Here is a 26,889-nt window from a genome sequence, read left to right on the forward strand (position 1 = left end):
TGCCACATCTCAATTACCTTCCCAAAGGTAATTGCCCAAGCATATAGCATTTGATAAATATGAGTATGCATAATTCTAGAATAGCATTTCTAAGCAATTGTCATAATTGACTAGGGACTCATACGTAAACATGGTTACGAAGGAATAAGGGCAAACAATAATCAAGGCATGGCATAATCACAAGTAGGATGTTCATCATTGCATGCAATTTTATTTGTAAACAAAATAATTTCGCAATTGGGATCAACATGTTCAAGGAATAGTGATGACTTGCCTTGCTCAAGGTCTTGCGGGTCTTGGTCCTCGCTTGGATCCGCAACTCTCTCGGGCTCTACAAGTACGTGCGAAGAATCGATTTTGAATTCGGTTAGAATTCAAGTAAAATCCAAATAAATCCAAGTGGGAGTCGAACGCGTAAGTCAATTCTTTTATATTAACTTTACTATTCGCGAACTAAGGCAAACCCAATTTCGATTCAAACTATTTTGCGGGTATAAATATTTTGTTGTCATAAGTTTTTAATTTAATCTAACCGAGCATTATATCCATATAATAGGTTAGAAATTTCTATCGCGAGCTAAATATCGGACGGAATCCTAGAAATATTATACGATTTAATTTAGTCTATGACTAAATGATTAAATATAATACACGGGTAAAATCCCTAGTAGTTAAATCCGAATTTCTACCGTGAATCGATTACTTATAGGGATTACCCAAAAATAATCTATAATAATCTATAAGAATTCATCTATTTGTTTAGTTATTAACCACATCTAAATTATTACCGCGAACTGATTTCTTATAGAAATTGCCAAGAATAATCCATAATTTATATTAAATTTTGCAATTCTAGACTATAATTAATCTATAATTAATTTCCAATTATTTTAAATTTTCTAAACTTCCTAATCTCTCTCTAATTTCCTATTTATTTCCTTTTTCTTTTTCTCCCTTTCCTTTTCTTTTCTTTTTTTTTCTCTTTTTCTTTCTCCTTTCTTTTCTTTCTTCTCTCCCGGCTCCTTTCTCCTTTCCTCTCTTTTCTTTTTTTCTCTCCTCCCTCCCGGCTTCTTTCTATCTCTCTCTCTCTCGGCTCTTTGCTTCCCCGGGCGGCGACGGCGGTGGCGGCGACGACGGCGACGGCGGCGCAAGGCGGCGACGCACGGCGCGGCGGCTCCGGGGCGACGGCGCGGCGGCTTCGAAGGTGGCGGCGCGGCGGCACGACAACGGCGGCGCGGCGGCGCGACGATGGCGGTGCGTGGAGAAGGGGAAGAGGGAGAGGAGGAGGGAATGGAGTGGGGTGGAGGAGGGGATTGGGCCGGGGTTTTTATAGGGGAGAGGGGAAGAAAGAGAGGGGAAGGAGGGGGAAGGGTGAAACGACGGCGGCGCGGGGCGCAAGGCGGCGGGCTCGCGGCGCGAGGCGACGAGACGGCGCGCGGCGTGGCAGCGGCGATGGGACGCGCGCGGCGACGGGACGTCGATGGCGACGGCGACAGCGGTGGCGCGCGGCTCGGGGCGGGATGCGATGGGCGGCGACACGACGGCACGGCGCGACAGCGACGGCGCGGCGCCGGCTTGACGGCGACGGGCGGCGACGCGGCGACGGGACGGCTGCGCGGGGCTCGAGGCGACGCGGCAACGGGACGGCAGCACGCGCGGCACGGGGTGGCGATGTCGGCGCGGGCTCGGGGCGGCTCGGCGACGTCGGCGCGGCGGCAGGCGGCGATGGCGACGGGTGGGCGGCGAGGCGACGACGGCATGCGCGGTGATGGCGACGGCGACGGCATAGGGGAGGCGGAGCGGCGCGCGGCGTGCGGGGCGCGAGGGCAACGCGGCAGAGGAGGGGCTAGGGCTAGGGAACGCGATCGAACACCTAGGGGGCAATGAATAGTGTAGTTTCCTATTTTCCCGATTTTAGCCTATTTTCTATTTAAATTTGATTCCATAATTCCTAATTTTTGTATATAGGAAGTTTAATCAATATTTGTGTTATTTTAACTAATGAATCCACCCTAGATTAATATTACTCATATTTTATTTTTATATAATTTATTTGAGTTTTAATTAGGGTTAATTCTTATCCCATCGTATTTAAATTTAATTGATCCAAATATGGTCGCGATAATATTTTATTTATTTCTATCCACACCTAATCTTTATTTTAGTTTATATTTATTTTACCAACTTGTTTTTATGGTTTATTCCTAATTAACTATTCTTTACTCACGGTTAATAAACTTCGAGATCAAATCCAAATAAAATAGGCGAATAGGATCGGCATGATGCAATTAATTTAAAAAGTTTTTGAAAATCCGTATTTTTAGAGTTTAGATTTTTGTCGGTCGAATTTTCAGGGTGTTACAGTGACCGACCGGGAAATTTTTCCCGGGTTCACATAAGTGAGGACAAAAAAGACTAGCCTAGCCTGAGAGAGGCGGAATGGCATGGCTAGCAAAGGCCTGAGGCTAGCCAAAAAATAAAATTTATTTTTTTTGGATTATTCATCTGTGACGGGCATTAACTTAGTGCCCAATTGAGATGAGGGTCATCTTTGACGGGCTATAGTTAATGCCCGTCACAGATAAGGGTCATCTGTGACGGGCTATAGTTTAGGTCCGATTGAGATGAGTGTCATCCGTGACATGCTCTAGTTTAGGCCCGATTGAGGTTAACAGTCATCTGTGACGGGCGCTAGTTGTGGCCCGATTAAAATAGGTTATCCGTGACGGGCTATAATTTGACTGGTCGTCTAGGTCAAAACTATCAGTGACGGGCTTAAATTAAGGCCCGATTGAGATAGCTTCATCCGTGACGGCCATTTGCCCGATTGAGATAACTTTTCACATCTGTGACTTCTAGGCTATGACGGACGTCGTGCCCAATTGAGATGGGGGTTGCCGCCCGATTGAGATGGTGGTTACCGTTCTAGTGGTGGTACGTGCTCGTACTACTCAGACTATAATTTGTTCCATTTTTTTGTCAATGTGTGTATCAGATTCATGAATGATATTTTGTGGATGACATATGTGATAATTTTACCAATGCAATTAATTTATTTTAGTATAACTATTTTTGAGGGAATTTTTTAGTATATCTATTTCGTTGACAATTTGAGAGGGGCGTGTCCTTAAGGTGTAAAAACTACCAACTAAACAATTTGTTTAGAAATAATATTATTTTAATGGAAAATCATAAAGGTAATTGGCTTCCGGATATAATTGTAAAAATAGTAACCTATCGAACTGGAGAGATTCGACAGCAACATATCGAACGACGAAGAATCGAAACGGTGAAGGTTTGAGTACCCTACCGATGTTTGGCTGTTCGATAGGGCATAGCCATCTAACCATATACTCCTACTCCACTAAAGTAGTACTTAAACCATTAAAATAATACGGTTGAGACACTAATGACCGTCCTAATGACCCTAGGTAAATTAGCCTAATCATATAGTTTTACACATATGCACAGAATTAATCATTCAATTTCTTCAATGATGCAGCAAATATTTACCAATCAATATTCACCTGTCAAACCACAAAGGTCATTAGCAACCCAGCATGCTGGCCTGCCGAACCTCGGAAGATCGACAAGCTCTGCCACATTCATACGTTGTTCGACGGGTCCTAGCTAGTCGAACCCCCGTTGTTCGATTGCATGATCTGTCGTTACTCTGCTGTTCGATATGTTGCTATCGAATATATCCAGTTCGACAGGCTACTATTTCAGCAATGATATCCGGGCATCAACTATTTTTGTGATTTTTTATTCAAATAATATTATTTCTAGTGTGGTGTGTTGCTTGTTTCCTCACTTGTATAAAAAAAATCCAAAAATAAACTATATAGACATGGTTGAATTTCGTCCAACGATGATATTATAATACTCCTTACATTCACAATTCACAATTGATCGTCACATTACCTTACCAAAACAAAAATATTCATGTTTGATCGTCGTGTAAAGTCAATAGCCAATATATTTCCTTTTAATATTGTGTGCATGCGTGGATGGATTTAATTGTGATAGGTTGCTCTTTCCTCGGCTTGCATGCATGCTGTGATTTAATAAGAAGTGATTATCGGGATATCAGTTAAATCCTTCTGCAATTTTTCATTGGTCATCATGCCTGGACCGCATCCGAACCAGTATTGCGGCTGTGCGGCTTTGATCGATGCATGCAACTCCTTCATAATTTATTTTCCCTTGGTATCACTGCATAGCGGATCCAGTGGTGCTGCTTGCCAAACATAGGGTAGGGGATGTGGGGCACGGGAAGTTTGTCGGAGTTATTGAAGAGGGTGACGTCATCAACATGTAGGAGGAGCAAGAGAAGGGGAGGGACACGGAGGAGAGTGTGTGGCAGGGGAGTCTAGCCCTGCCAACGGCGATGCTGGTTAGCTGGTGAGGCAATGAAGGCGGCACAGATGGAGATGTTACGCGTTGGATTTGGCATGATTAGCGATGGACCAAAGGGCGGGAGGAGAGGAGATGAGATAGGGTTACCTGATTTTGCACGAATCTTGATGAGATTTCGGCCATTCAAAAATCGGTTGAGGGATGGAGAAATATTAGGCAACTGATTATGGCCTCTTTTCCTAATTAAATATTACAGCAAATATACTATTTTTCTTGTGTAAACCCCCGGGAGCTGATTGTGTATGGTCTATATTAGCTACCCATCTTGCATGCCGAAATTATGTGGTGTGTACTCCGATATCGGTAACTGATGCAGAAACAGGGTAATTAAGTTTAGGACTAATTGTCAACTATTTATAGCACCACATTTTTCAAAAAAAAATCGTGGTTTTATATCCGCGATGTTAAGATCGTGAACATGGACGTGGACGTGGTAGCCGGAGCTGGATGACAAGGACGTCCATGTCCACTAGAGGAGGTTTTACAGCAGCCATGCAAACTTCTTCCACATCTGTGATGATAAGGTCATGGACGTGGTGGCTGGAGCTGGAGGCGTCGAGTAAGGTAGTTGGCGGCTAGATCCGGTGAGCCCCGACCTGAAGGAGGCCGGATCCAGCGGCGCCCGATCTCTAGGCTTCCAGATCTGCCGCAACATGGCTCGAAGGCGGCGAGGAGGAGGAGGAGGGGTGGTGCGACTCGGAGGAGAGGTGCTAGGGAGAGAAGGTGGAGGGGCGGGGTAGCACAGCTTGAAGGGGCGTCACCGGGAGAGGAGTTGGAGGTAGAGGATGAGAGTGGACGAGAGAGAGGGGGTGGTGCGGTTTCTATGGTGGTTTTTATGTGCAGTTTGGATAAGAGCAGTGCGGATGATGGTTTTTATGATATATTATATGTGCTGATTTTTTTAAAAAAATAAGCCAATAGTTTTGATGTCGGTTTACTCAAATGTAATGGTTCTATATTTTTTTTAATCATATGGTGGTGGGAAAAAGTATATAGGTGCCGGCTCTAAATAAAGCGGCACCTATAAGCCGAAAGCTACGAGGGGTTTTGTAGTATTGCACATACCTATATTATAATGCTTGTACATTGAGTACAATACATAAATGTTGAAGACCGCATATAATTTGTAACACGGCTTAGGGCAACAGCAATGTTTATGACCAAGTTAGGTAGTAACGTGGGCCCGTACGTCAGGCGGTAGTAGCAGCATATGAACTCCACATTGTATGTGCAGGATGGTAGGGTATAACATGGGGCCCACTATAAAAACTCACCAATCATCAGCTGCCATGACTCCAACTGCGAGAAAACAATTCGTTGATACTCATTGACACTGTACAAATAACATAACTTATTCTTTGTTGTCCGGTAGTAGCCATATGACCTAGTAGTAACTATTTACTACTTCCACAATGTATCTTACCTAGTAGTAAGGATATTTTAATGCCTAATACCCACTTTTCATCCACATTGTAGATGCCCTTGTAACTGATAACCATCAATCGTGTACAAGTCAAGTAATCAGTGTCAGACATGTTGTGTCGCCGCCTCCCACGCCTCAAGCCATGCCGCCACGTCGCCGGCGGCGAGCGTTCGCTTATCGTACTCGTAGCTGTCGAAATGGCGCCTGTAGCTGCGGTTCTTGACCTCGTCGGCGATGCGTCGGCCGACGATGACTGCGCCGGCGAGGATGACCATGCCGCCCAGCACGGCGACGACAAGGTTCTCTTCCAGCTGAGGCGGCAGGTGATCCGGCGCCGCCGCAGCCGCCGCCTGCCACTGGTGGAGAAACCATCTTTCGTCGGTTGGTCGAATTCCACAATAGTACCGGATGCAATAAAAACCGGGGCTAAAGATGATCTTTAGTCCCGGTTAAAAAGGGTAACGGGCATATTTGATCTTTAGTCCTGGTTGGTATCATCTTTAGTCCCGGTTCAAATGCTGTCAGGGCCTATCAGGCCCCCCGGGATCTTTAGTCCCGGTTGGTAACACCAACCGGGACTAAAGATCTCGGGGATCTTTAGCCCCGGTTGGTAACACCAACCGGGACTAAAGTCCCACCCCTATATATATGTCTTCTTCCTCCTCCAGCTACCCGAACAAGCTTCAAAATTTCTTCAAAAAAGAGGGGAGGTCATGCCAAAATTTCTAGTGAATTTATTTTGGTGATTACATACAAATCGAAGGTGCCTAAAAGGTTTGCAACTTCATCCTCCAATGTTTTTTTGTCATATTACATTTGCAGCTATGTTTTGCACACTTTTTTGTCTCCAAAATTTAGTTGTAAGTTGATGAGGGAGAAAATTTGTGTGGGAAAGAAAGAATATATAGAAATTTAGTTGATTTGCTAAAGAAGGTTTTATAAAATAGTTGAGAAGGAAAACTATAGTGAAAGTTAATCTTGAATACTAGAAAACAAACTAAAATGAAGATTAAAAGAAGTAAAACACATTAAAATTAGTTTAAAACTTTAGAAATAGTAAATAAGAATTATTTGGTGTAATATTTTATGATTTTTGAATGAATAAAGATATGTCATTATTGTATGACTGTTTTGTAATTATCTTATAATTATTGTATGGCTGTCATTATTGTAAGAACAATTATATTTGTACGATTTTTTTTCGACTCATGTAGATGGATCAGCAATGGATGTACGCTGACCGGCGGTCCAAAGAGTTTATTGACGGCGTGCACTATTTTTTGAGAGTGGCCGAAGCTAACAGGCAAAGGGGTTTTATTTGTTGTCCATGCAATAAGTGTAAGAATCAGAAGGAGTATTCTGCATCCAGGGCTATTCATTTCCACTTGTTTGAGTCGGGGTTCATGCCAAACTATAATTGTTGGACATCCCACGGAAAGCAAGGTGTTGAAATGGAAGAAGATGAAGTGGAAGACGACAATATTTCGGACTTTGCTCAGTACATTGGATTTGAAGGAAATCAAACGGGCGAGGAAAAAAGGGATGCTGATGGTAACGACGTTGCGGATGATCTTGGTCAGATGTTGCAGGACGCCAAGGAGGACTGTGAAAGTGAAAAGGGAGCCCATAAATTGGACAAGATGTTAGAGGACCACAGAACTTCATTGTACCCAGGTTGCGAGTAGGGGCACAAAAAGTTGGATACCACTCTGGAGTTCTTGCAATGGAAGGCAAAAAATGGGGTTAGTGACAAGGCATTTGGCGATTTATTGAAACTCGTCAAGAACATTCTTCCAGAGGGAAACAAATTGCCCGAGACAACGTACGAGGCTAAGAAGATAGTCTGCCCGCTAGGACTGGAAGTTCAGAAGATTCACGCATGTCCGAATGATTGTATCCTATATCGCGGTGAGGAGTATGAGAACCTAGAAGCATGCCCTGTTTGCACTACGATACAAGATTAGACGAGACGATCCAGGAGAAGTTGACGGGCAGCTAATAAAGAAGAGAATTCCTGCTAAGGTGATGTGGTATTTCCCTATAATACCACGGATAAGGCATTTGTTCAGGAACAAGGGGAATGCTAGAATGATGCGATGGCACGCTGAAGAGCGTCAACAGGACGGGATGCTGAGACACCCCGCCGATGGTTCGCAGTGGCGAAACATAGATAGAAAATTTAAAGAATTTGGAAAGGACGCACGAAACATACGGTTTGGTTTGAGTACGGATGGCATGAATCCTTTTGGAGAGATGAGCAGCGGCCATAGCACTTGGCCCGTTACGATGTGTATCTACAACCTCCCCCCCTGGCTATGCATGAAGAGGAAGTACATAATGATGCCGATTATTATTCAAGGCCCCAAGCAACCTGGTAACGACATCGATGTGTACCTAAGACCACTGGTCGAAGATCTTAAGCTGTTGTGGAAGAAGGAAGGTGTCCCCGTGTGGGACGAGGACAAACAGGAGGAGTTTAACATACGAGCGCTGCTGTTCGTAACCATCAACGATTGGCCTGCACTTAGCAACCTATCCGGACAGTCCAACAAGGGGTACAAGGCTTGCACTCACTGTATGGATGAAACAGAAAGTACGTATCTTAAGCACTGTAGGAAGGTTGTATACAAGGGGAAGAAAGGCAAGCACTTCGAACATAAGGCTGACCACCGTACGAAGCCTAAACATCGCAACGGGAAAACAATGTTTGCTATGGTTAAAGATCTTAAAGTAGTGTTCGGAAAGGGGCCTGGAAGCTAGCCTATAGAGAGCGAAGATGGTCACGCGGCGATGTGGAAAAATAACTCTATATTTTGGGAGTTACCCTATTGGGAATTTTTGGACGTACACCACGCAATCGACGTGATGCACCTCACTAAGAACCTTTGCGTAAACCTTCTTGGCTTCCTAGGTGTATACGGAAAGTCGAAAGATACACTGGAAGCACGTAATGATCTGAAGCATATGGAACAACGCGGCGACCTTCACCCGGAACCAAAGGAGAAAGGAAGCCATTACTTGAGTCCAGCCAGCTACACTCTTAGCAAGGCAGAGAAGGAAAGTATGTTTGAATGCTTGGAGAGCATAAAGGTACCGTCTGGATATTCCACGAATATCAAGCGAATAATAAGTACGAAGGAGAAGAAGTTCACAAACCTAAAGTCTCATGACTGTCACGTGTTGATGACACAACTGCTACCAGTTGTAATAAGGGGTATCCTTCCAGACAATGTCCGGGCAACAATAACAAAGCTATGTGCATTCATGAACGCAATTTCGCAGAAGGTCATCGATCCGGATAGATTAGAAGCCCTTCAGAATGATGTGGTGCAATGTCTCGTCAGTTTTGAGTTGATATTTCCACCTTCATTTTTCAATATAATGACGCATCTGCTTTGTCACCTTGTGAAAGAGATCAGTATTCTCGGGCCTGTGTACCTACACAACATGTTTCCTTTCGAGAGGTACATGGGCGTTCTGAAGAAGTATGTTTGTAACCGTGCTCGTCCAGAGGCAAGCATCGCCAAGGGTTATGGAACAGAGGAGGTCATCGAATTTTGCGTAGAATTTATCGAAGATCTTCGCCCAATCGGGGTACCTGAATCACGCCATGAAGGGAGACTACGGGGAAAGGGAACTCTCGGAAGGAAAGCAATAATGACGGTAGACAACAATTTATTCCGTAAAGCCTATTCCACGGTTCTACAACAATCTTCATTGGTAGCTCCTTACATCGAGGAGCACTTGGCTCTAGTTCGCGCCAGGAACATCGGTAAGTCCGATGCATGGATTACACGGCATCACATTGATACTTTTCCCGCGTGGATATGACAACATCTCATGGGTAACGAGTCGATCAACCAACAACTTGCCTTCCTGGCGAGGGGACCGTCTGGGTTGATCGCGACATTCCAGGGATATGAGATCAATGGGTACACATTCTACACGAGAGCCCAAGACATGATGAGCACGAACCAAAACAACGCTGTTCGTGTCGATGCCATGGGACACGATGGAACAACTGACACGTATTACGTGCCATCGAGGACATATGGGAACTTGACTATGGTCCTCTCAAGGTCCCTCTGTTCCGGTGCCAATGGGTTAGGTTGACTGGTGGTGGCGTAATGATTGATGACAGTGGGATGACAACGGTTGACCTTAACAAGGTTGCATACTCGGACGAACCTTTTGTCCTTGCCAATGATGTAATGCAAGTCTTTTTCGTGAAGGACATGTCTAGCAAAGGAAAGAAGGGCAGAGGGCCTGACGAGCCTAAGCGTCACGTGATTCTCCCAGGCAAAAGAAAAATCGTCGGAGTTGAGGACAAGACTGACGAGGATTACGATCAGTTGGATGGGCAACCCCCTTTCACGGTGACGATTGACCCTAGCATCCTCCTATCAAATGAAGACACCCCTTACTCACGTAGCGATCACAAGGAGAGAACAATAGTGAGGAGAAAGTACGTGCGGTCAACCGTCACCGCCGATGTATTGCCGTAATTATTGTATACACGATGTAAACTATTTTGGATGTATTGATTATCCATATAAATCAATTGATGTATGGCATATGTTAATTACGCACGATTATTAGAGGTTTTAACAAGTTTAAATCATGTATATGCTAGTTATATGCGATACTTACAATTTTTAAAAGTTTTAAATCACGCAGGTGGCAATTTCATATGTTAATTAGAGTTTTTAACATTTAATTTACTATCATTCATATGCTAATTATAATTGAATAGAGAATTTTTAAAAGTTTCAAATCATGCATGTGGCATTTACATATGTTAATTAGAGTTTTTCACAATTTAATTTATTATCATTCATATGCTAATTATATATGACTATTCGAATTTTTAAAATTTTTAAATCATGCATGTGGCATTTACATATGTTAATTAGAGTTTTTGACAATTTAATTTAATATAATTCCTATGCTAAGTGTATATGATGATTACAATTTTTATTAATTTTAAATCATGCCGTATGTATATACATATGTTAATTAGAGTTTTTACCAATTTAATAATATCATTCATATGCTAAGTATATATGATTATTAGAATTTTTATTAATTTTAAATCATATATTTGCTTATTACGTTTTATCCACTTAATTTATTACAGACAACAATAATTTTTCAAAGTAATTGTCATTAATCTTTGTACATTAAATAATTGTAATGTATTATCTTCTATTTTAGAAACACATATGTAATGGAAAATAATATTCAGTGCGCTTATCAGTAGTCCCGGTTCTTAACCCTAACTGGGTTTAAAAAGAATTTGGAAATAGCGGGAAAATATCTTTAGTCCCGGTTGATGAGAACAACCGGGAGTAAAGATATCAACCAGGACTAAAGATCTAGGGCTATATATATATTCCCGATGCGCGCCCTCGTCTTCTCCACCAACACTTAAAAGTTTTTGCCCGATCGATCTCTCTCGGCTTCTCCTTCGCCGCCACTGCCTAGGGCATCCCCGCGCCGACGCCGCCGCCGTATCTCGTTGTTGTCTCGCGCTCGTCGTCGTCGCCGCCGCCTCCGCCTCCTCCTCCGCCGCCGCATCTCTGGGGTGAGAGCCGCCGCGCGCCGCCTCCCTCTCGATCTCTCTCTCTCTCCCTCTCGGTTGCCGCCGGCCGCCGAGTTTCAGACGCCGACGCCGACCTCGTCACGACACGACGCCGCGCCACGACGACGCCGCACCACGAGACGCCACGACGCCGCACGCCGCCGCCGCGCCACGCCGATGCCGCGCGCGGCGCCACGCCGCCGCGCCACGCGCCGGCCCGATGCCACGCGCGGCGCCACGCCGCCGCTGCGCCGCCCCGCCACCGCTCCGCTGCCGCCACACCGCCGTCCCGCTGCCGCCACACCGAGAACGTGAACGAGCGAACGAACGTGAACGAGAACAAGGTGAATGAACATGAACGAGAACGAGCGAACGAACGTGAACGAGCCAACGAACGTGAATGAGAACGAGCGTTTATCCTAATACATCTTTTTGTATCTTGTAGAAAAGACGTTGTCAGAGTCGTCCCTCAAGCCGGAGTGGTAGAGCTAGCCCTCGAAGGAATTCGCCCAGGCAAGTGACGTAATTATATATATATGATTGTTATATTTCTAATGCAATTAAGATTATTAGATTTGTAATTAGACTTAATTAGCACATAAGATTGTGTAGTGTTCTAATATACGACAGTTACACTCAGAATACATGACTATTTGAGTTTTAGTATAAGATTATTAGAGTTTTAATATAAGATTATTATATTTGTAATTAGACTTAGTATATAATTATTGACTAGCTAGGGTCCTATAATATACGTCACCTAGACTTAGCATATATATCACTATTTGAGGTTTAGTATAAGATTATTAGATTTGTAATTAGACTTAGCATGTAAGATTGTGTAGGGTTCTAATATACGACAGTTACACTTAGCATACATGGCTATTTTTGTCTTAGCATATAAGATTATTTGAGTTTTAATATAAGATTATTATATTTGTAATTAGACTTAGTATATAATTATTGACTAGCTAGGGTCCTATAATATACGTCACCTAGACTTAGCATATATCACTATTTGAGTTTTAGTATAAGATTATTAGATTTGTAATTAGACTTAGCATGTAAGATTGTGTAGGGTTCTAATATACGACAGTTACACTTAGCATACATGGCTATTTTTGTCTTAGCATATAAGATTATTTGAGTTTTAATATAAGATTATTATATTTGTAATTAGACTTAGTATATAATAATTGACTAGCTAGGGTCCTATAATATACGTCACCTAGACTTAGCATATATCATCACTATTTGAGTTTTAGTATAAGATTATTAGATTTGTAATTAGACTTAGCATGTAAGATTGTGTAGGGTTTTAATATATGACAGTTACACTAAGCATACATGACTATTTTAGTCTTAGCATATAAGATTATTTGAGTTTTAATATAAGATTATTATATTTGTAATTATACTTAGTATATAATTATTTACTAGCTAGGGTCCTATAATATACGTCACCTAGTCTTAGCATATATCATCACTATTTGAGTTTTAGTATAAGATTATTAGATTTGTAATTAGACTTAGCTTCTAAGATTGTATAGGGTTCTAATATACGACAGTTACACTTAGCATACATGACTGTTCGTTTAGTCTTAGCATATAAGATTATTTGAGTTTTAATATAAGATTGTTAAAACATAAATGTCTCATGACTTAGCATATTCCTTTCAAGAACTTATCAATAAAGGTAAGCTCGTAGTTTATATATTTTAGATTTGCCCATTCCGCTAGTTGCTGCTTATATATGTTGATTACTAATAAATAATCTCTCACCACATGAAGGTGGCGTCGGGCATGGCCATCCCAACGGACCCTTCAGGTACTTACCACTGCAGGCCGATTCCAGCAGGATACTCCAAGGTCGAAGTTGAGTTGGTCGAAGGCGCGTACGAGGACCTCGAGCTAGATTACCCTGGAGGAGACGGTGAGACGTATCTACGAGACACAAGCCATGCCATTATTCTATGGCACAGGCGGTACATTATCCTCCCTGGGCGACAAGCGGCGTCTCGTGCACCATCTCCTCCGGCTCCGCCATCTCCTTCTCAGGATCCTGCACCGTCTCCTTCTCATGCTCCAGTACCGTCTCCACCTCAGGCTCCTGCACCGACTCCTCCTCAGGCTCCTGCACCGACTCCTCCTCGGGCTCCTACACCGACTCCTCCGCAAGCTCCTCTTCCGGCACCTTCAAAAGTCAAGGGCCCCCCAAGCTCCACCGCTTGCCCACACAAGGGCAACGAAGAAGGCGAAAGTTGACGCCGCCAAGAACAAGGACCCGGGGTACGATTGCACGCAAGAGGAGCTTGACGCTTACGTGGCATCAGAAGTCAAGAGACAATTCAAGCCTTGAAGTCCAGAAAAGAAGATTCCTATAGACCCGAGTGTCATGAACTTCTTCAGGGGTATGTCTGCACCTGCCAAGGAGGCCATTAAGCTATCGGACTATGAGCGAACGCTGAAGAAAGCATCTTCTGGAATGTCCAAACCAGTCCCTCAGCTTGGAGAGCAACCAAACCAGGAGATCGAGCCGTTGGTGACCGGTAAAGAAATGACGATAGAAGAATTTATTACTGACACCGGTCTAACTACGGATCAATTGCTAGGAGTCGCACCAATCGAAAAGGCGGAAGTGAAATACATGTACGAACTCGGTAAACCGCTTGTCAAGCCTGAGCTGCTGCAGTCCCTACCCACACAAATGTACAAGTTCCATCAGCTGTACATGGAGATGAGCGCCACCGGTAGAGAGATGATCGGAGCGAGGATCAGGGACACGGACTTCTTGCAAGGAGATGACATTCTCTGGATCAATTTCAAGGGAATCTACGAACTATACCAGCTGGACGCCCTCGACGTCTCTATTATGAGTTGCTGGATTTTGTAAGTATATCATTCAGTTAGATTTCTTACTACGTCTCCTTTAATTAATTAGGTCCTTGTATATAAGTAAACTATAGAAAATAATGTACTCCCTTTTATCGTTGTAGAATGGAGATTCAAAGGGCCCGACGGCGGGGGGTTTTCGATACTGGATTCATCGACCGTCGGAAAGTAAACGTCGCAATGCTCGACCAATATCCGCAGCATTACAAGACGTTCATACTGTTGCCGTACAACACAGAGTTAGTTTAATTTTACTGTCTTCCTATACCAAATTTCATTCCCGTACGAACTTGCTAAGTGTTTCATATGTAATGCATCGCACGCACATTGCAGATTCCACTGGGTGCTTTTACTCTTCGACCTGTCGGCCTGCACCGTCAACATATATGACTCAATGGATAAAAAAGAGTCTACGTTTGACAAGGTTTTCGAACTTATAGACAGGTACCGTCATAAGTTCCTCTGTTAATTAAGAAATCTTGTTATGTTAATTGCTACTACGAATCATAGCTTTAAACTCCATGTAGGGCTTGGTATCGGTTCTGTCATTTGGTCCGCGACAAATGGAGAGAAAGACTTAGGCGGAAGTTCAAATTTCCTGTGAGTACACATGCTCTACATTTATATTTCTCCGATTCAAATATATACAAGTGTATATTAATTAGATCTCTCGTTGTTTGTCATTTATTTGTAGTGCGCAAAGCAAAAGAAGGGAACTAACTTGTGCGGCTATTACGTGTGCGAGTATTGCCACTGCCTTGCAGACCAAATCATCACCACAAGAGAGCTCAATGTACATACAAATAAATTCAAAATTTCATTACGTATCGATTTCTTGTTTAATTACTAATCAATTTCATACATTCATATAGTTTATTCGCATGAGGGATAACCTGACCACGCACAAGGAATTTATCGCGGCGGTTTAAGAACAACTCATGGGATTCATCAACGAACAAATCCTTGATCCCAAGGGTGAATTCTACTACGACGGAAACACAATTCATTGGTCCTTAGCTTCTGAGCTAGCGACTACTACTACGTCGAAATCGTAGCTAGCTAGGACATATAATGGATTGTAATTAATACATGACTACATATGTTTCTATATGCATGTGTACACATTTTCTATAATGTAAATATATTTTAGTCATATATATATATATATACACACACACACATATGCATTTGCATAACATATATATGTATAAATACATATATATTATGCATGTACATATGTATTGAAACATATATATAAACACATATATTTTATTGAAATATATATATAAATACATATATTTTATTGAAATATATTATATATGCATATATATGTTTGCAGCAACAGGGTCATGCAAAAAAAAAAGGTCAGCTCGATCTTTAGTACTGGTTAGTAACGGCTGAGCCATCTTTAGTCCCGGTTGGTGTTACCAACCGGGACTAAAGATCGATCTTTAGTCCCGGTTATTTCACCCAGGATTAAAGATAGCGATCTTTAGTCCCGGATTGGTAATCCCGGTTTGGAAACCGGGACTAAAGGGAGGTTACGAACCGGGACTACAAAGGGTTTCTCTACCAGTGTGCGATGGGCGCGGCACCGGCTCCGGCGAGAGGCCCTCCGCCTCCGTCATGGTCATATACACCAGGACGTCGGAGAGTGTGATCCCGCCGGTGACGAAGCCGACGGCGAGGCGGCGGGCGAAGCGCTCGACGGAGCGCACGGTGGCGCGGGCGGCCACGCCGGCGCAGAGCGGGACGCCGCGCAGCACTGCGCGCAGCATGCAAGGGCGGCGGCAGCACGAGGACGCCGCGCGCATCATCATGATGACTCAATCGATCGATCGATCGATCGATGAAGGAAGAAGACAACGTACGTACGAACGATCCATCGACGACGACGACGATGCCGCCGGTTTTGATATCTCGACGGAGTGTAGTGTGCAAATTAACCTACTCGACTCGGTTCGTAATTAATTACCGAAATCTAATCGATCAATTATTCTCTTCCCTCGTAAAAACATGCCGATTTAATTTGGACTCGGAAAACATGTCGGAGTACCGGCTAATAATTCAATAATCAATCTAGCAAAGTTCAACTTCCATGATCTAACAGCATTAAGAAAATATTCTTCATGTTGCATGCAAAAACAAATCTAGTGTCAAGGTCTAGACAGCAGGTAGGTTTTTTTTTTTTCAAAACAGCCTATTTTACATTGCACCAGGTAAATTATTCTATTTAATTTATACATGGCACGGATCTTGTGTCGCATACGGACATGATCACGATCAGATACATAGAAAATGTTACAACTTTAATGCAAATGTCTCAACATTAGCATATGTGAGATTGTAAAATCAAATATGCACCAACATTGAAAAAACATATTCAAAATTTTAAGGATCATAACCGAATGTATAAAAGACATAAGAATGAAATCTGAACAATGCGGAATGAGAGCATAAGTTACTCCCTATACAATTTTTTTTTATACATGCATTGACTAAACTTAGAAAGTAAATAAAACAATAGTTTTTTCAAGAGATTACAGGGAATAAATAATCACTAAATTGACTCAAAAATTAAAAATTCTCCACCGGTAAACCTATTGGAAATATAGTCATGAATCGGCATATTTTAATCCAAAATATTAAAGCAATAATCATGGCATAAGCGGTGTAGGGTGATCTTAACATAACCAGTAGCATACTATGCGCATCATGAATGTCAGGGACAGGAACATTACAGTAACGCAATAACATGCTAGAGGCATCATGAATGTCAGGAACAGGAACATAGCGCACATAATAGTAAAGCGATAGCGCTAACAAAGGGAACAGGAGAAGGATATACCCCGAGAATGACCCTCCGCTGGATTGTGAGGCAGAATTGTCTCCATTGATGTTGTCGTTCGCGGCACCGGCTCCAGCACCTGGCACACCACCTCCGGCTCCAGCTCCTGGCGACGCACCACCACAGCCATCTCCTCCAGCAGCGGCGGCGGCAACTCCAGACATGGCGAGCAGTCGTGCGGGAGGCACTCCCCAAAAACCTGATCACCTGCCTACCCGGTGCAGATCTCAGGCGAAGATGTGGTTTCGGAGGCACTCCCCAAAAACCTGATCACCCGCCTACCCGGTGCAGATCTCAGGTGAAGATGTGGTTTCGGAGGCACTGCTCCTTCCAATCTCTCGTGCGCGCAAGAGATCAGAAGCGAGGAAGCGATAACAGCACTGGCGCGGAGGAGGAGGAACTAACACCGGGAAAGAAGCAAGCGTTCGTAACAGATCGGACTCGTGGCCTCCTTATCTATCAGGAGAGAGAGGCAGTCGTGGGAACGTGGACGCGTTGTTGCGGAGAGTCGTGGGAACGTGGTTAGTAGCTGCAAAAGAATAGCGACGTGACGCACGCAGCCAGCCAGGCACGCCATGCCTCGCCCTCGCCCACGCCCCGGCGCGCGCACGCGTGTGGCATTCCGACCCCCACCTCAACTAGTCAACAGGGGGCCTCTAATAACTCCCTATTTAGGTTGAGATATTCCTCGCTTAAATCCTGAGGTGGTATTATTATCCTTAACACTTATTATAGGCCTTTGAGATTTAATAGGATAAGTTGGGCCTAGCCCAATTATTCTAACAAAACCAACTTGTTCTAGTTGGTTCCAATCGCCTCACTGAACAGATTGTTCGCCAAACTAATTTCTTTTTACACTTGATGGGCTTAGTCTTGTGATAGATGTTTGGCTGATGTGTTGGATTAGGATAATTGAGAGTCTACTCTGAAATTTACCCGCCCTTATTATATCCGGTGCATGTACAGTATATACGATGGCATTGGCAGATTAAATTATACAGAAACACTAACGAGGGACACCCCTATATGTGACGATTCATTTGAAATCGACATTTATAGAGCATTTCTCAATCCATGTTACCCTTGGAAAAGACAAAAGTTAAAAACCGACCCCTATAAATCTCTATATATGCCGATTCTTAATAAAAAATAGAAATGTACCGGTTTTTATATAAAAAAAACCCGACATATATAGTAAGTTGTGAGGGTTATTTTCTTAGGAAAAAAACTGCCCATCGGTCGAGAGAGCGGCTCGCATGCACGCCTCGATTCTACGTCCCGCCCTTATCATTTCCCTCTTTCCTCCTCGTCTCTCTATTCCACCCGCCCGACTTATCTCCTTCTCTGTTGCGCACTCCTCTTAGTCGACGACGCCCTCCCTCTCCCCCAATCGGCGGCGCCGCTCCCCCTCCTCCTCTCCCTACCGGCGATGCTGCTCTTCCTACCCCTCAACCAGGAAGCCCACCCCCCGGCCAGCGGTGCCCTTTCCCCGTCAGGCAGCACCCTACCCTTGGCGGCCGGCGCCCTACCCTTGGCGGCCGGTGCCTCAGCCGTGGTACCTCGCACCACCCTCCCCCTGGACGGCGGTGCCCTTTCCCTGGCAGGCAACATCCTCTCCTCAGCGACATCACCTTCTTCTCCGGCAGCGCCACTCTTCTCGTGGCACACAGCAGCACGCGCACCAACCACCACAGCCTTGGGGCAGTGGCGTCCTCGGCTCCGATGAGCAGTGCTGCCGGTGATTTAGTTTTTGTGATTTAGTTTTCTTGGACGATTTTAATTCATTGTTGTTGGATTTGTGATTTTGTGATTTATTTTCTCTTTTCTATACATAATTCTTGGCTCAGATGGATTAGATTTGATCTCTAGTTCAAGGGGACATGTTTGATCTGTACGTGCGTACGAGACAGAAACGAGGTGATGCGATCTCGCAGACGGTCGAATCAGGAGATGAACGGAAATTTGATACGGACGAGTAAAAATCCCGGAAACCTAATGAATTTTTTTATTAGATATAGATTTCACAAAACTAAATTATCATAGAACCCTAGATTTAACGTGATGTATCACAATAGTATATATTTAACATTAAATTTCTCATAGAACTACATATTTTTTTAGATGATGGAAATGGATTAAATCTCCAGCTTCTGCCCATTGGCACACAGCCAACAAGTTTTAGAATTAATAAAAAAAGGAAGGAATTAATAATAGATGTGATTGGATAAATTCCCAACTTTCGCCAATAAAAGGATCAACTGAAATAATATTTTTAAAATCATATAGATTCTAGCATGAAATTTTGTAGGTACTACGCTATCCAAAGTATAATAAAAGCTCTTGACTACCAATTCCAAGCATGTAGAACCAATGCGCATAATATCCTGTTGTTCCTATGAAAGCATCAAATACTAAGAGTGGAGCTGATTGGAACACATGATGATAACCTGCATAATGTTAGACAATTTCTTATGGTTAAAAACTCTATCATTACGGTAATTCCAAATTGACCAATAAAGCGCACTAGCTCCAAATAAAATCAATATTTTGGTGGGCCAAGGCGCTCCCCTTAGCCAATTACCCAAAATATCTTTTGCATTGCGGGGAGGGAGGACATTAAAGGCAAAGAAGACACATAGCCAAACAAAACGTGCAGCATGGCGATTAGAAAAAAAATACTATACCTGAGTTATAACAACTTATTAGGCGTCGTTCCACAAGGACTTTAAACAATTTCAAATCTTACCTATGTTAACTTTGGTGCCAACCAATTTGTTGGGACAACACCCACTAACATTGGCTATACCCTTCCCAGACTCACAAATTTGATACTGGGAGGGAACAAATTTGAAGGACCAATTCATGTTTCTTTAGCCAATGCTTTGAATCTCAGAGAGATTTTTTTGCATAAACTCTTTCACTGATGTTATCCCTCATTGGGATCCTTGTCCACGTTTACAAACTAAGATCTAGGTGGCAATAAGCTTGAGGCTGGAGATTGGACTTTCATGTCCTCGCTAACAAACTGCACCCACTTACAAAATTTGTGGTTGGATGAAAACAATCTAAAAGGAATAATACCAAGTTCTATTGCCAACCTTTCAGAAATATGAGCAAAACCAAATCCTTCTAAAGACTCTAATACAAAACCAATTAACCGCCAGCATACCTGCAGAGATAAAAAAAAACTCACTAGTCTCACTGTCTTGCAAATGGATTATAATTTACTTTCCGGCAAAATTCCCAGCACACTTGGAAATCTTCAAAACTTATCGATCTTAAGCTTTCTGGAGAAATCCCTCAATCAATTGGCAACCTGGAGCGGCTCACTAAACTTTATCTCCTATGAGTTTAAGAGGCATTGATGAAATGGATCTTTCCCAAAACAACTTGTCTGGTGACATCCCAGTATATTTTGGGACTTTTGAATCTTTATGCACTCTCAATCTATCCTTAAATAACCTTGAGGGGCCAGTCCCTGAAGGAGGTGTGTTTGCAAATTCAAGCGATGTGTTCATCCAAGGAAATAAAAAGGTGTGTGTAAGTTCTCTAGTGATACAATTACCACCTTGCAAGGAACTGTCATCCAACAGGAAGAAGACATCCTATATTCACAGTGTAATGGATCCAATCACTACCATTCTTATAGTCACCATGGCATGTGTTGCCTGAGGAGGAGAAATGGGCCTAAGAGAATTATTGTCAGCCATTCATTCAAGTGTCTTAGTAAATTATCATACAATGATTTGTACAAAGCAACATAGGGTTTCTCTTCAAGAAGTCTCGTTGGTTCAGGAACATTTGGGTTTGTATATAAAGGTCAATTGAAGTTTGGTGCACGCAACGTTGCAATTAACGTATTTAGACTTGACCAAAATGGAGCACCCAAGTAGTTTCTATGTTGAATATGAGGCATTGAAAAGCATTCGCCATCGGAACCTTGTGAGAGTGATTGGCCTATGTTCAACCTTTGATACATCAGGGTTTGAATTCAAAGCACTTTTTTTTGCGGGGATGAATTCAAAGCACTTGTTCTTGAGTTTAGATAAAATGGCAACCTTGAAGTCTGGATCAATCCAAAAGTGCGCAGTCAAAGCCCCCCAAAACTGTTAAGAGTAGCTGCAGACATTGCCACTGCATTGGACTATCTTCATAACCGATGTACTCCTCCCTTGGTTCACTGCGATCTGAAACCAAGCAATATCCTTTTGAATGATGAATCCTTTAGTGACTTTGGACTTGCAAAGTTTCTTCAGAACAACATTATAAGCCTGGGTGATGCATCAAGAACTACCAGACTGAGAGGGTCAATCGGATACATTGCACCAGGTGATCACCTGCTTCATTCTTATTTTGTCCATTTCTATTGTCTCCATTTTATCTTTCACGGAAGTGATGCAAAACTGTATCATATTTTTTGACTGACTAAGAAAGATTATCAACTTGCATAATTAATATTGATCGCAGAGTATGGCTTGGGGTGCAAAATTTCAATAGAGGATGATGTATATAGTTATGGAATTATTGTTCCAGAGATAATCATAGGAAAGCGCCCTAACTTCACAGCTTTGTGGAGTCAGCATATTTCCACATCAAATCAATGAAATTTTAGAGCCCCTACTCTCACCTATTATCATGAAGGTGAAGACCCAAATCATGCTGTGGTTGAAATGCAAACATCCATAGAATTGGCTAAGCTTGGGCTAAAGTGCACAGAGCCATCACCAAAGGATCGATCAACAATGTGCGATGTTTACGCTGAGATCATTTTTACATCAAAGAGAAATATTATGCACTCATCAACTGGGGAAATGGATGGATACTGCTGAAGTTCACCTGCTGAAGCTAGTAAAATAAATTGTGATGTGCTGTGCTCATCTTTCTCTTGGATTCGAAATAAATTGTGATGAATTTGTAATTACATTGGTCTGAACCAAACTGCAAGCGGCCGGGAAGCACGCCTATCCAGAGAATCAGTTTTGATAACTAATTAAGATTTAAATTAACTAAATTTTGTTTGCAGGAAGATGACACAATCGTTGACAACGAATTGAAGATGAACCAGATTGCCACCATGAGAATCCCTGCACTGCAGTAGTTCCTGGGCAACGTTTGCGTGGGAGAAGCGTTGGGCATTGGGTAGTTGGCCTGGGCGTCGACTGATGGGCTGCCTTTGGCCTGCCGCCAGCCTCACTGACCTATACTTAGGCACATCATTTTTTATTATCCTCTTAGAATGGCCTAAAAAAGCATCGAGCAACCAGCAAAATTTCATTTCTTAAACATCTTCTTTAATTGTTAGACTTGATGAATTATTGGTGCTAGAGTTTAGGGTTTAGGGACAAGCCATAATATTTAGTTGTTGCTATATATGATAAACGATCGAGGTTCACCACCACATGTGGGAAATAAATAGGAGTATCTATATAGCATTCGACAGTTTTTTATTGGAAAACTTTCAAAGTAACTATACTGTAATTGGAGTGCAATTATACTGTAACTACAATACATTCATAGAATGTAACTAAACAAAAAGTAGCCATGCCACTCACGCGAGGTAACTGGTTCGATCCTCTTCAGGTTCCCATGCACGAATTTTAAAGCACATCGGATGACAAAACAAAATCAAAAAGTTCCTAACTAAAAAGGCGCATGAATCTTAAAGCGCATCAGACATGAAAAAAATCGAAAGTTCCCTAAATAAAAACAGTTTTTTAGCAAAACCAAAATAAATTTACCACGTAGACACGATTAGTGTATTAGCGGTATATATATTTTCTCAAAATATAAATATACAGTCCCCTGTTTTAAAGTTTAGCTATTTCCTTTGTAACTAGGAAATAATTATATTTTAGGATTACGAATGTGTTAGCAAATCATTGAGGTGTCAGTAATATCGAATTAAGCACCTTATTTTGACTACACGTTGTGGCAAATATTTACGTGCATTTTAGCCATGTTTAAAGAAAAAAATTTGGTTGTTAATTTTGATGCCAATATATGAGAATATGGGTAGTATTGTTTAGTTAAGCTTGTTCAGGCTTCCCACAAGACCTGCGCCTGCAAGCTCATCCTCGTCACAGTTGTCCATTCGGTGTAGTTTTTCCTCGTTAGCTTGGGATACCACCCACTACACCATGACCTCTTTGCCAACGTTACCCCTCATTCGGCCATCGTTGAGGCATGCATGTGGCAGTGGTGAGCGGGAGCAACTCCTCGACCCTGTCAAGAAATGGTTCTCCTATCCAGGCATAGAGCCATGACCGATCTTCGATGCTTGCTCTAATACCACTTGTTACCACCAGAACAGATGAACACACATGAACATTTGGTGTGCAGACAAAGCGAGAGAGATTTGGCGCTGCGAACTGCATTGCAGCTTTTCAGTTTTCTCTTCCTCTTATTGTGATGAAAATAAAAATGGAAATCACGGGCTACCAATATGCCCAAGACTCAAGCCACGACGTACATAAGTTGTACCATCCCACAGAGCACATACTGTAGCTCATACGACAACAGAAAAACGAAAAAACGATGGCCTCAGGGTGAATATGCACACGCCTCAAGGCTACTGACTCATGAACGAAAGGAAGTCAAAAGACTAACATAAACATGTTTATAACCAACATGTTATGTATTTAGTTCAATTGTCTGAACTAGAATAGGTTCCACGGAGAGATGCACATGTACACCTTCGGAAGCATCAAGGGTAAACCTCGATGATTGATCGGGCACCTAGCACCGGGGTGATTTTGTAGTCACTGAATCCAGCCTCTAAGAAAATCTTCTTCCATTCATACTCCTCTCGCTCGATGCCATCGACGTACATCATGAAAACATCAAACAAAAGTTGCATCTCCTTAGGAACAATTTCCTCGGATCCAATCCCGACAACCACCTCAATAATTATCACCTTTCCCCCAGCATCTCTTGCCGGGATTGCCTCTTTGCATAGTCGCAGAATCTTGACACAATCATCATCTTGCCAACAGTGCAAAAGACACTGAAATCACATGCAAAACTAACACAAATTAGTACTCATAATTATTAATTAAAGAAGCTACTCAACAGCTGAAAGCACAGCATATCAAAGGTCACTTAAGTATGTACCTTAAGTAGAACAACATCGGCTGCTGGAATGAACTTGAAAAGGTCACCACTGACAAACTGGATGTTGCTATGAGTGGCGGGAGCCTCAGCAACAATATGAGGCAGATCCAGCACAGTGCACTTGATGTTTGGAAATGCCATTGCTATGGCTGCAGCTGCAGCGCCATGGCCACCACCAACATCAATAAGAGAGCTGATGCCCTGGAAAATGCCACAGCTCTCCTTCAAGATGATATCCATGGCGACACGGCTGTCCTCAACCATGCCGGCGTTGAACACGCTGCCATCCTTGGCATCGTTCGCTATCATCTCCCACCGCGTGCAACCATGCGCCACCTCGAAGGGTGTCATGGTGGTTGCCTTCTCGGTGGTGAACCACTCGTGAATGCTGAAATGAGAGATCACGGCGAGTGGGTTGGCTAACACACGCGCCATTTGGGACAGGGCGTGCGTTCCCTCCCCATCGCCGTTGAGGAGAAGGCGAGAGACTCGGGTGAGTGTATACATGGCCTCACCATTGCGGTCTTCGACAGCAAATACGCCAGTGACGGTGAGCACGCGCATGAGCCGCCGGAGGTGGGAGAGCTTGGTCGGGTGCAGCCCGACGTTGAGCGCGAGGTCGGATAAGGTGGCGGCTCCGCCATTGCGGTGGATGACATCCGCAATGCGCAGGTCGATGGCGGCCCAAAGTGCTGTGGACTTGATGAAGGCGAAGCAGTGGTGGTAGAGCTTGATCTGAGCTTGGATCAAGTCATCGGTGCTCATCATCTGCTCATCTTCTTCTTGGACACGTTGTGCCATGGTGTTCTTCGTGCAGTTAAGTACTACAAGTGCAATCTTATGGCGAAGAGCTAAGGCTCTTAAATAGGATCAGTAGACGTGCAAGTTTATATTCATAATTAAAATTACTAATGATCTCCTCCCACCATTTACCTATACTAGCTTATAATTAAGCCGCTGCCAAAATTTAATTTGAAAACTTAGTAGTTTTGAATAGTTTGTTTTCTAATATTCAGTTTTAAATCTCTAAACACACATGTATAAAAGTTTTATCTACAAAATATATTTTTTCTGATAAATCATATGGTTTATAATCAGCATATATTAGGCTAACCAAGGATGCATTATTGTAGCAGTGGTGCCAAATCAATCATAAAAAAAAATGTGGTCCTACTTACATCATGTCCATAATGTTTATCCTTCGAATCATTTTGTGTCCTTTGTTGTAATAGTATCAATCTTCAAGATAGTGGCGGATTTGCACACAAACTCCATGGAATCCGTAGCCCTCCACGTCGACTGCCCATTCACATCACATGCTTGAATGCCACACGGAAGACACCGTGGCACAGTTTAAAATAATTTTCAGGGAATGGAGCTATGGAAGAAGGGATGATTTTGTCGGACGATTGTATCGGCCACTGTCGTTACAGATTGGCAGGAGTTAAAAACCACCAGATTTCATCCCGATCAAGAAGTGATCGGGGACATAAATTTTGTCTGTGTGGTCGGTAGAAACAGATTGAATTTAAATATAATACTCCCTCCGTCCTAAAATATAAGCATTTTTAAGATCTCGATACAGTCTTCGAGATGCTACTTTGACCAACAATATCTATAAAAATAAAATGTTTTAAATAGAAAGAGTTGCATATTATGATAGTTTGATTAATGATAAATTTAGTAACATCAATTTTACATGATTTTTTATTATTTTTTTGCTATTAATAGTCAAAGTTAAAAATGATTGACTTGGCACTATGCTAAAAGTACTTATATTTTAGGACGGAGGGAGTAGACAATAATTAAGCCTTGAGCCTCACCAGTGGGTTTATATATAGGAGAAAATGTAGAGTAGAGGTGACGTCTAATTCTTGCGTCAAAACTCTAAACCTTAATCGCCCGATCACTTTGACTTTAATTTCTTTCTATGAAAAATGTAGCAATATTTTTATATAAAATAAATATAATTTTAAAATATATTTAATGTTAAATTTAATGAAACTAATTTGGTGTTATAGATATTACTATATTTTTCTCTAAACATAGTAAAAGAAACTTAATAAAGTTTAACTTCAAAATAAAGTAAGACATGTCTTGTAAAATGAATGAAACGGAGGGAGTAAAGTTATGGAGAACTTTCATATAACAACAATCAATCCATTATTCATCCTCTAAATGAAGATATATGCGTCGAACATGGAGTCATGAGACGGATGACTGAGCCAGTAGCATCTTCATAAGCCCATACGACGATTATCGAGTGGATTAGTAGTATAAGTTACTCCCTCCGTTTCACAATGTAAGACTTTCTAGCATTGCCTATATACATATATATGTTAATGAAATACATACATATGTCTAGATTCATTAATATCTAAATGAATGTGGGCAATGACAGAAAGTCTTACATTGTGAAATAGAGGAAGTATCTATTATAGAGATAAAATGAATAAATATATTTAATAAATAGCTTAACAAGTAGCTTAAGAAATAAATTTTCTAAAAGTTTTTCGAGATAAATATTTTTTGAAGCATGTAGCAAATAATTCATTTTAATAGTACAATGAATAGTCCGAGAAAGAAACAGGCTAATATTTCCCTGTCGCTGATGTC

General features: G+C 42.4%; 1 protein-coding gene across 1 annotated transcript; it reads right to left on the reverse strand.

Annotated features, from left to right (window-relative positions):
- Positions 1–23,517: 23,517 nt before the first annotated feature.
- Positions 23,518–25,115, reverse strand: LOC127786162 (acetylserotonin O-methyltransferase 2). The gene is made up of 2 exons (XM_052313491.1): positions 24,274–25,115; positions 23,518–24,166 (listed from the first exon to the last, which is right to left on the reverse strand). The coding sequence occupies exons 1-2, from the start codon at positions 25,072–25,074 to the stop codon at positions 23,867–23,869; spliced, it is 1,101 nt and encodes a 366-aa protein (XP_052169451.1). The 5' UTR covers positions 25,075–25,115; the 3' UTR covers positions 23,518–23,866.
- Between the last annotated feature and the right edge of the window lie 1,774 nt (positions 25,116–26,889).

Source organism: Oryza glaberrima, chromosome 10, assembly GCF_000147395.1.
Source record: "Oryza glaberrima chromosome 10, OglaRS2, whole genome shotgun sequence".
Taxonomy (NCBI): Eukaryota; Viridiplantae; Streptophyta; class Magnoliopsida; order Poales; family Poaceae; genus Oryza; species Oryza glaberrima.